Source organism: Dryobates pubescens, chromosome 1, assembly GCF_014839835.1.
Source record: "Dryobates pubescens isolate bDryPub1 chromosome 1, bDryPub1.pri, whole genome shotgun sequence".
NCBI lineage: Eukaryota > Metazoa > Chordata > Aves > Piciformes > Picidae > Dryobates > Dryobates pubescens.
Window position 1 is genome coordinate 22,087,567 of NC_071612.1, and position 10,989 is coordinate 22,098,555.

General features: G+C 48.6%; 1 protein-coding gene across 6 annotated transcripts in view; it reads left to right on the forward strand.

The window, feature by feature from the left end:
- MGLL (monoglyceride lipase) overlaps positions 1 to 8,650 on the forward strand; it is a 114,283-nt gene extending 105,633 nt beyond the window's left edge. For all 6 annotated transcript variants that reach the window (XM_054162737.1, XM_054162767.1, XM_054162770.1 and 3 more), the window contains 2 exons: positions 3,743 to 3,958; positions 4,887 to 8,650. In XM_054162737.1, the coding sequence (XP_054018712.1) occupies positions 3,743 to 3,958; positions 4,887 to 5,012 (342 nt within the window). In that variant the 3' untranslated portion in view covers positions 5,013 to 8,650. The remainder of the gene's footprint in view (positions 1 to 3,742; positions 3,959 to 4,886) is intronic.
- The last annotated feature ends 2,339 nt before the right edge of the window (positions 8,651 to 10,989 follow it).

Here is a 10,989-nt window from a genome sequence, read left to right on the forward strand (position 1 = left end):
CAGCCACTGGACAAAGCTTTTAATAAATGCTATTATATTGTCTTTCTACCCAAACAGTTGCTGCTGCTCCCTGTGCTCTATAACACTCCAAGTCTCAAGAGCTTCCTCTGAGTGTTGGTTTTCCTCTGCTCCTTCCCTTTCCATGGAACAAGGGAAAACCGTTTGCAGTGGATAAAAACAGTAGGTCTGCTCTTGTGCAGCTGTGGATTGTCATGTAAAGCAGTTTCCTGGTCATCCTCAAACACCAGGATCTAATGATTCAGACACTTACTGAAGACAACACAGCATCTCAGTCCTCTGGCTGCCTGAACACACACTCCACCCTCCTTCTGGACACAGGACTCAGAGCTTCAAAGCACTCAATGTGCTAGAAACATCCATTATTTATATGTTAAACACAGTCTCCTGCCAGACAAACTTTCTATTCTCTGGAAATATTTTTGGGACATCATCCAAGAATTTCCTGACTAGTTTGTGTTCCCAGCAGGCTGTCCTCAGGGCGTAGAGACTGAAACACAGGATGGTATGGAGATGTTTGCTTGATCCATTTACTGTGTCAAGTGCAAGAGACACAAAAGAGAGCAAGGAGCAACCTTAGAAACCCAGTTCTGTTATTCCAAGGAGGAATAACATCACATGGCACCTTTTTACCCCATTAATCTTTGTTAGTTGCTGTTGATATCAGTGGAATAGTCCCCTGACTTTAGTCTTTTTCCTGCAGAGTCCACATAGGATCGGCTAGCTTATAATTAATTCATTGCTCTGCAAAACTCAAAGGGAAGATGCAGATCTCTAAGCAAGGGAATGTAATGCAGCAGGAGCCCTGATGATTGCTTCTGTGTTAGAAGTACATAGAGAGAAAAAAGAGCTGTTGTGAGGGACTCTGCAAAGCCTTTGCTGGACTGTGGCTGGCAGCAGTTGCAGGCTCTCCCAGCATCACCCTCCCTCACTTGCCCCTGCTGTCTCAGAGCTCAGTGTGCTAACAGGAGCTCTGGGCTTGCAGGGTTTGAAGTTTATAGCTTCCAGAATATAAAGCCCATTCCCTTTCTGTCCCTTCTGCTGCTGATTTGTCCTCACCCCATGCACTGAACACAAGGATTCCTGTTCATTGACTGGGAACAGGATCCTCTCTTACGAGTCCTGATCATTCAGGGTTGGGATTGGGGTTATTATTTTTTTCCCTTTCCATCATCTGCACAAAAATATTTGTTGACTGATCGGTAGCTAAAAACTCCCTGTTCCTGCAGAAAAGAACAAGAAAGAGGAAGAAACCCATTAGGTCATTCTCTTAGCATTGGTGGGGCTGGGGAGGGGGCCAGCTCACATGAATTCATCAGCACTGGTTTACTCCATGGGAATGGAACTTCTGCCAGTCCATCCACCCACCTCTCCTCATTCTCCCCCTGTACAGTCCCTCATTTGTTGCCTTCAATTCAAACAAACAAACAAACAAAAAACCCAAGCAAACAAACAAACAAACAATCCAACCCTCTCAACGCTGTGTTGCATTAGTGCAGTGCCGTGACATAGATCCAGACAACTCTCAGATTAGGCTGGAGCCAGTTGCTAAACAGCCAGAGCAACACGGTGGTTTTGCTCAAAATACTGATGAAAAGTCAACGTGTTTGGCTGAAAATGTCAGGGTACACCCAGCTGGGAGAGCTAACACCGCTGCACTAGGTGGCTGTTGTTTTGGAAGTCAAAGGTGAACTTTTCCTGTGAGCACTTCTTTCTTAACACACACACAGAGCTCCTCACCTTTATGAGGTGCTCTGCAGAGCAGGGAAGGTATGGCTGACAGACAGGCTGAGCCACAGGGAGGTTGGAGGACACAGGTGGAGGTTTCTGTGCCAATAAACTGGTTGGGCACTGGGAGAATCCATATGGAGCCAAGAGGACTACGTGCTGCTCAGCGCCTGTGTTTCGTGGGGCCTGTAGCAGGTGCAGAGGATGTTGGGCCTAGCTTAAACTGGATCCATTTACCTTAATCACAATCTCGTCTTTGCAGTGGCCTCCTACACACAGTGTTTTCCAGAGCCTCAGCATGCATGGGCACTTGCTTCTTTGTGCATAAGGTCCATATTATGAGCTGTGGTGAGAGACCTTGATCTCAGTCTCCCCGCCAAAAACTACCGTCCCTTCGGAGTAGCCATGATCTTGCGCAGAGGCCAAAAGCCACTGATGGCCTTCATCGAATGCTGGAAACATCTGCTGCGTCCAAGGGTTGAATTTCCTTGGTCCAGCTCCAGCACAAATTAGAGGCACTACAACTGTCACTCCTGTGCCCATCCTCAGAATGGTGGGCTGAGACTGAAGGATGCCAGCTGCCAATAGTCCCAAATTCCCACCCACTCCTTCCCCTTGCACTCAGGGATAGGAACTATGAGTTCAAGTAACAGCAAATGGTGGGGAGTGGAAGTAGCACTGTGATGGGGGAAGACTTGTGAGCACCCTCACCTCTCACTGCCAATTCCATTTCCAGTGCTTTGTGTTCCAACACACTTGAGATGACAAGGAGGGAAACCTTCGTCAAAATAATGTCCCCCAGCCAGGAAAGCTCCACCTCGTATTGTCCTTCTGCCACTTTGAGAATTTCATCTCACAGGTAGATGAATGCAGAATCCACCCCAAAGCCTTTCTGGCTTCTTGCTGGGGACCAAACAAGCCACACTCTCCTGCTGCAGTGCCTTTCTGTACCGACACCTAGCTATATGTCCCTGCAGTGGCCTTGAGGGTCACCTCCAGCCATGGTCCCCTCACAGGGGCAGACACGTGCAGCAGCCAAGAGAACCTCTAGTTTCAGCACAGTGAGGGAGGAATTGAACAGGCCCCATTGCCTGCGAGACGAGGAGACTGTTTTCAGCTAACCTATTAATAACCATCATTTCTATAAACATCTGCCAGGGATGGGAGAAACTAGAGGCTGTGCCAGAGACCAACCCATAATCAAAGCATTCTGGCAAATAGTGAGATGGCAGTGGCTGTGTGGGCCGTCTCCATGTACAGTATACAAATATTTACTGTAGATTGGCCTGCTGCAGCAACTACTCCTTCCTAGCAACTTTCTGCACCAGCTCTTCTAAATCTTCATCCTCTTACAGGCTGGCAGAGCAAGTTGGTGGTGGTTTTTTTTTTTTTCCTTCTTTTTTGCCTGCCACCTAATACCATCATCTGCTGCCTCATCTGTGCACCATTTGTACTGAGAGAGGACCCCTCAGCATAAAAGTGCTTTGCAGTCACGTGTGTCAGTTGTCTGTAGGTGTAGGTCTTCACCCCAGAGAGCAAGGGTAGAAGAGAAAAACAATTGAGCCCTCAGCAGAGGGGAATAAGGACCCAGAGAACATCATCTTTGAAGTAATACAGTGTGAAGAATCCTCTGCAGACAAGATGTCACTTGTGAGTGACAGAAGGACATGGCAGAAAGGAAAAAATGTAGGCAGGTGCCCCCTCAGGAAGAGTCTTTGTCCAACACTAGTTGTCTGCCTGAAGAAAGAGCTTTGGCTTGACTATTTTCTAGTGCTGCAAAATAGAAACGTACAGCAAGGAGCAAGCCAGGTTGTGTGAGCAGTTCTGGGTAGCCACACTAAAAACCTTGACCTTGACTCTGATGGCAGGATGTCCTGATACAGCAGGAAATGACCATGCAAGCCAAGGGAAGAGACTCCTCACCACCAGGCTGAGCTGCTTTATCTTTTCCACACGAATTATCGCTGACCTTAAATTACTTCTTTCTCCCTGCCAGATGGAGTCTTACACATCTGATCCCTTGGTCTACCATGGTGGCATGAAGGTGTCTTTCGTCATCCAGCTGATGAATGCCATTGCCAGAATTGAGCGAGCTCTGCCCAAGCTGACTTTGCCCATCCTGGTGCTACATGGCTCTACTGACAAGCTCTGTGATATCAAAGGGTCCTATTTGCTGATGGACACAGTGCAGAGCCAGGACAAAACACTCAAGGTCATCTTGCTTATTCTTTAGGATATGATTCTCTCAGTGTTTGGGCTGAGCAGGAGTGCCTGGGGGTGGCATGGAGCCTGCTGAGCTCCAGAGAGCTCCAGAGCACTGTTGAGACAGAGCAGGTTACAGTCCCTTTATCACGAGGAGGTAGCCCAAGTGCAGCCCTCCCTGGGCACAGCGTGGTGGCCTTTCAGCAGCTACAGCCAGGGTGTGGACAAGGGGGTGGTGGGTGAGATCTGACCCAGCAGTGGCTGTGTATCTAGTGGATCTCTTGGACATGAAGCAGCCTGGTATTAGAAGTGGAGTGAGGCTCATAAGCAGTAAAGCGCTGACCCCAAAATCTCTTCTGAATAATGCTAACGGTGTAAGCACCAACCTTACCTCATGCCCCAGTGTGTAAAGGTACACTACAGGGCCTTTCCAAAGCACTGCACAACAAAAGCCACTTCACATCTGCTCATTTCAAGAGATCCACAGCTGATTAACCAATTGTTAGCACATGAATGAGCCTGAAAGAGAGATAGGGAGACCAAGGGAAAGCTTTTGTCATTGGAAAAATAACTGGGTAGTCCGAGCATAAAAGGGAGTAAAATTGCACAAGGCATGACGGGAGCATCTCCCATTGTCCTTTAAACTCCAAGGGCATGATCAGTATTTCCTGCTTCTTAGTGGGATACACAAGAAATGGATGGGGCTGGGACATGCATTATCTTGCAGCATGGTGTCAAGCTGCAGATGCCAATGCCTTCCTGCTCACAGAGGGCCAGCATCACCAATGGCATCTCTCTGATTTCATAACCTGCCACACCTAGGATATAAACCTGACAAGGTGTGGGCAGGACGTGTTGTACCCATGGGTGTTAAAAAGATGGTTAGTTTGTTTGTTGTTTGCTTCCTGTGCTAATCTCCATTCTCTCCTTGGTGGCAGGTGTATGAGGAAGCCTATCATGCCCTGCACAAAGAGCTGCCCGAGGTCTCTACCTCTGTCTTCACAGAAATACTAACGTGGATTGGCCAGAAGATCTCAGCAGCTGAGGAAACCAGCCATACCTAAGAGCAATTGGTTTTGCAGCTTTTCCTGGGCCTTTCTGGGAACAGATGCTTTTCTTAATAGAAGTTTCTCTGAAAAAGATGTAATGTGGAGGGACTCTTGGGATATTTTATCATGCACAGCCTAAGGGAGGGTGGGGGAAGAGGCACAGGGTGAGGCATTGTTTGCTGATGTAGATCGCCATTCCCCTCATTGACAGCTCTATAGGTCGAGTGACTTTACTGGAATGCCCCTCACCCACCAAATCTCCCTCACCACTTCCCCTTCTCTGCTTTTGCTGGGATCACAGGGGCGTATTTACACTGCAATAATTTTTAGTATGTTAAAGAAGTTGATATCTTCCACTTTATGGTTTTGATTCCAGGTGCATACAGTCCCTTCCCTGTCCCCACCATCCAGTACCTTAAAAGCCCTGGTCCTTGAGAGGAGAGCAGTAACAAAGGTGCTGGGTAACAAGGAGAAGCTGAAGATGGAGCTGACAGCTCCCTGAAAGTGAAAGGCTGGTTTTCAAGGTCAGGACTCTTTGGATACTGTCTTGATAAGCAGGTCAGGCCAAGGGAGAGCATCAAGACAGCCTCCCCCACCGCTCTGCCTGTCCTCTGCGAGGTTGCACTCAAGGAAAGCATGCTGAACTGCTCTTTAATTTTCATCAGCAGAGCAAATCCCAGAAGGGAGAGGAGGAATGTGGAATCAAACCCACTTAGCACATTCAAAAACCATGCTTTTCCCAATGCCAAACCTCATCTCCTCTGCAAAATGAGCTATTCTGTAAATACTCCTAGGGGCTGCTTTTTTTTTCCTTCCCTTTTTTTCTTTCCTTCCCTTTTTTTCTTTCCTTTTTTATTTTTTCCCTTTTGGAATTAACCACTTGTGCTACTGAAAATGCAAAGTCAAAGTTATAAAAGAGAATATAGTAATATAATATATGATGTATATAGAGGTGGCTGGAAGTTGGAGAAGAAATGGGAGGAGAGTCTAAAGAAGGGGTTAATCCTTCCTTCTCTTGGCAAGGAATAACATTTTTCTACCGGGATCCAGTCCTCTCGCCATAATTTTGCAGTCATAATCTGTTGTTTTCCTTCATCAGTTGGAAAATGTCCTGAAAATAATGCTAGAGAGAAGTGCAGAGCATCTGGTGGGTGGGGATTAGCAGTGGGTGTCCTCATGGTCCACCAGTTTAGCAGGAGACCCATGGTGTGAACAGAGATCCTCTCTAAGCTCATCCCAGTCTTCTCCTAATCAGCACAGCCAAATCTGAGGCTAAACAGAGGGGCTGAGTTCACCCCTTTAGGAAAGGTGGGAAGCTGAACACAGAGCATAGTGTGCAGTCATCCATCAAATGTCTGCCTTGGTGCAGTGAGGGCATCCGGGGCACTGGTGTACAAGCTGCCACAGAGAAGCTTGTGGACTGGTCCAGCGGTGCAGACAAGCCAAATGCTAGAGCCACCTGGGTCTCTGGTAGCAATAAGGTGAAAGGAAAGACTTTTTGGAGCCAGTTATGGAGCAGAGGTATCATATTGATACACTAAAAGCTGCCTAATGATCACAGCATGGCTCTGCAGGTCAGTTTGTGCAGGGTGGTGGCTCTGATTAAGAATACACTTAGCACTAGCCAGTGAGGTTTAACCTGCGCTTCTCCCTCCAATTTTGCAAGAAGAAAATGCAGATGTTGCATTATGAGAGAAGGAGGCATCTCCCCCAGTGAGAAACCAGCCTTCTTTTTGCCTTGCCTGCCAGCAGTGGGAACCATTGCTGTGACTTGAGCCGCCATGCCCAGGGCTGGATCAACCTGCAACAGTTACAGGGGCCATCCACCTCTCCTCCCTTTGAAACCAGTTCTGGCAAGATTCAGGAAAGGGGCCTCTGTGCAATAACAGAACCAGGACTTGGTCCCATTCAGTTCCAACAGCTTGGGGGGGATGAAAGATGTGTGGATGCAGGTTTTGTGCTTGGAAAGTTACATAGGTTGATCCAGGCACTTTTACACTTGTATTTTCTTGCCTTTAAATAGAGGAATGAGCTGTAGTTCTCCCAGCAATGCCAGCTTTTGAGTCAAATATTATTCCAGTGCAATCAGCTGTTCTCTCACCAGCCCCTGCTAAACCTCTGGTGACACTTGCTATGGGAAGGAGGCAATGCACAGGTCATCTGTTCTGTGTCTTCCAGCAGCCTGGCTTGTTGCAACTTCTTTTCCCTGCACAAAATCCTTCCTTGCCAGATGCTGCTAGGCAAAGACAGCAAGAAGTGAAACACCACAGCAGTGATAAACCTTACCTGCTTCTTCAGCTGGAAGGAGAATCAAGTAGGTGTGATCCAGTGGTGACAGACGTTGTGGGGGTAGTAGCAAGAGGATGACTTAAGGATGGGATTTTTGAAAGCACTTTTCCCAAGGAAGTCAGGAGGAGTAAATCAATACACACATTCTTTAAATCCCTTCCCAAATTGACAAGCACTTTGTGGGGGTGGAGGGAAGTGACCCTCCAGCAGGAAGGTCAGAGCCTGTCTGCTCCCTCCAACCTGGCTTCAGGCAGAGGAAAGTCTATGATCAGTGCCTTTGCTAAAATGTGTCCTTTCAAGAAACATCTGCAGCTCTACAGAAATAAAAGGAAACCAATTACATTGATCTGGGGAAGACTTGTTCTTCTGTCTAGCTAAGCTCAGCAATGGCCTGGGGAAGCCATGTTTGAAAATCAGGCTAACAAACAAGAATTTGAAAGATGAAGAACAACAAATGAGCCAAATAAGCCCCAAGCATGGGCACAACGTTTAATGCCACCCTCAGCCAGTTTTCTGAAGAGTTACCATGTTCTGAAGACATTAACACAGGGAAAACCTCCCTGAAAAGCCCTGGAAAGCTGCCTGCCCCTGGCAGCACACCTCTCTAGGCAGGCTGCATTGCAGAGCGGGAGCAGCAAGGGTGCATGATTGCAGGGAGAGGGGGCTAGGAGCAAACCAGCCTGGGTCAGTCGAGACACTGATTGGTGGGAGCTGCAGCTCAGGCTGCACACTTCAGCTCTCACTGCTGTTGTTGATCCCTTACTCTGCCTGTAAGCTACTTTATATTGACCCAGTTCGGTTTCACCATGTCCCAGAGGAATTCTTCCTTTCCCTGACCAGATTAGCAAAGAGCAGAGCTGCTGCCAGGGGAGATGTAATTAAAGTATTTTCAGATGGCAGGTCCCCTTGGCAAAGAGCAGAGCCAGCCTTCTGAACGCCGCTGTGTGGAGCTGCCCCCCAGACCGCTCTGCCTCTGAGAAGAGGTGGCCCTCACAACTGAGCAATAGCAACCTGTAACTACTGTAGAGATCATCACCTGTAGCACTGACAGGCCCTGCCCCAACTGCCTAACCCATCCCCTTTTCTAGTTAGCCTGTTGTTTTTATACCACTCACCTTAGCACACTGCCAGCACAAGCCCATTGAGATCACATTTACTTTTCCAAGTAATTTCTGAGCTTGTCTCTCTTGTTCTGTTGTGTTCCAGTTCAATAGAATATATATATATAAATATACACACATATATAAAGGCATATATACATACACATGTATTTTCAGTGGGGGAAAAAAAAACATAAACAAGTTTAGGATTCTTAAAGGAATGCAATGGATATTGCAACTACTAATAAAGTTATGTTTTCTGAACAGAGTGTGTTTGAGAGCTTCATTGGTGACTGCCATCCCTCTGGAGGGTGAGAGGGAAAGGCAAAGAGGTATTAAATTGCTATTCAGCTTCTGGAGGAGGGGGATGCAGTCAGCACCTGCTTCCCAGCCACTGTAGCCCAGGGGTCTGGGAACAGTCTAGTCTTATGGAGGCCTGAGATTCCCTTTCTGCTTCAAGGACAGCTTTTCAAAGAACCCTGAAACCCATAGCCTCACACCACTATTTGCTATAGCCCACAGCAGCACAATAAAAAAATCAGCTGGAGGCACTGCAGGTGTGAGATGTCTTTACACCACGCTGACCTAGCAGGGCTCTCTGAGTAATCCCAGGGAAAGCTAGCTTGGCCCTTCCTGGAGCCAGAGCTTGCTTTGTTTTACATTGCAGCTGAGGTGCTGACTTCAGGGGGAAAAAAAAATAAACAAAATTCCCCAACCCAAGCGCTTGCCCCAGCCCTGACAAAACAGGAGTCCAGAGCTGGTGGAGGAGCCTGGGCAATCAGCAGTCTCGGCTTGCTTTGAAACCTGGTTCCCACACTTTTATGAGTCCATTCAAGTATTAAGTTGAACTGTACTCCATTCAAACAGGAAGCATCTGCACCAAGGCCAGGAACAGCAGCCATTTAAATCCTACTTTTTGCCTGCAGCTGCAACTACAGAGAGGGCTGGGGAGCAGATTTTTGGTGCTCTCTCAGCTCCCAGGCAGTGCCCAGGTGGTGTAGGAGCCCCCACTTCACCCAGACACAGGGCTCATGCTGTCATGGTGCCCTGTGCTGCAGGAATGTCACACCTACCCAGGGAGCAGGGCTGGGGGACGGACCAGCCACAGGGTCCCCTCCTGCCTCCATCCTTGTGTAGACTTCAGGACAAGCTGTTGTGTTTTGAGGGCTCCCCAGCTGCTCCCTTGCACTCCAAAGGGGGTGAGGGCTGCTGTGGCAAGGGACAGGCAGGATGATGATGCATTCGTGCGCCCAACCTGCAGCCTCCAGCAACTCATTGCATCCTCTTCATGCCTTGAGTCACTAAATCAAGAGAGCAATACAAGCTTTCTATGTCCCCATCAGGCTGCATGTCTGATCACACCTCATCTTACCAGGTCAGGAGCTCTGTCCAAGGACTTTGATGTACCTCAACCCAGAGCATAGAGCCATGGCTTTTTGCTGAGCCAGCAGGCACATTGTGGTCGGAAGGAACATCATTAGTAACAGGATTTACTTTACTGCCAGCAACTCCCCGGCTCTTTCTCAGGGTATTTTAGTGCCTCATTCAGCTCCTTGCAGATTTGAGGGCTGCTGGAGGGTGTACACCACAGTGCTGGGACAGGGATTGAGCCCAGGAAGGAGGGGAGAGTCCTGCACAAGTCTGAGAGCAGCACTTTGGCAGTGCAGTTTTCTTGGTGTCACCACAGCTCAGTGAGCTGTCACAGCCATAGGTGACCTTTCTGGTTTGAGCAGGTACTTCTAGTCTCATCCTGTGAGTCTGTGGAAATGTTGAAGCTTTTTGCCTTTTTCTCTCCTCTCATTCTCTGGTGAGCCTTGTGTTATCCAAAGCTGGCTCTCAGGGTTGATGCAAAGTGGGGATCAGACAAAGGTAAAGCAGAAGTCAGAGCAGTGTCATGGTGGGGGGAGGAGAGAGCTGGCAGGGACAGATAGCCTGCTCCACCATTGGGGCATGGACCGAGAGGGGTCACAGTCCATCACGTTGCTGCAGGGACCATGCCTCTCAGACACCTGGGACCACCCAGCCAGGCTCAGGCACCAGGGATGAGCCAAACACTGCAGCTTCAGTGAGCAGGGAGCAATTTTACTTCAGATCTGCTCAGCATATAAAGCGGCAGCATTTCAGCTGCATGTGCTGCTGGCAATAGCTTGCCAGGCTTGAGGAAATATTTTTCACTGTGAGGGTGACAGAACACTGGAACAGGCTGCCCAGGGGGCCTGTGGATTCTCCTCTGGAGATATTCAAAACCTGCCTGGATGTGTTCCTGTGTGATCTGCTCTAGGCAATCCTGCTCTGGCAGGGTCTTTCAAGGTCCTTTCCAGCCCCTGACATTTTGTGATTCTGTGGCTTCAGCGTGGGATCTACAGCCCACCAGAGAAGGGAGAAGAGGGGCTGCAATTCACTCCAGAGCTGCTGGTGAGGGCAAACAGGGACTTCTACTTCACCAGGTGCCATCATCCCTGCCTAGTCTTGGGCAGATCTCCATCACGGGGAAAGGGGAATGGAGCTGATGGGGTCATGCAGGTGCCATGTTACCATCAGAGACCACACTGCTACCCATACGGCGCCAGCAGCCTGACTGCCTGCCACTGCTACTCCTGCTC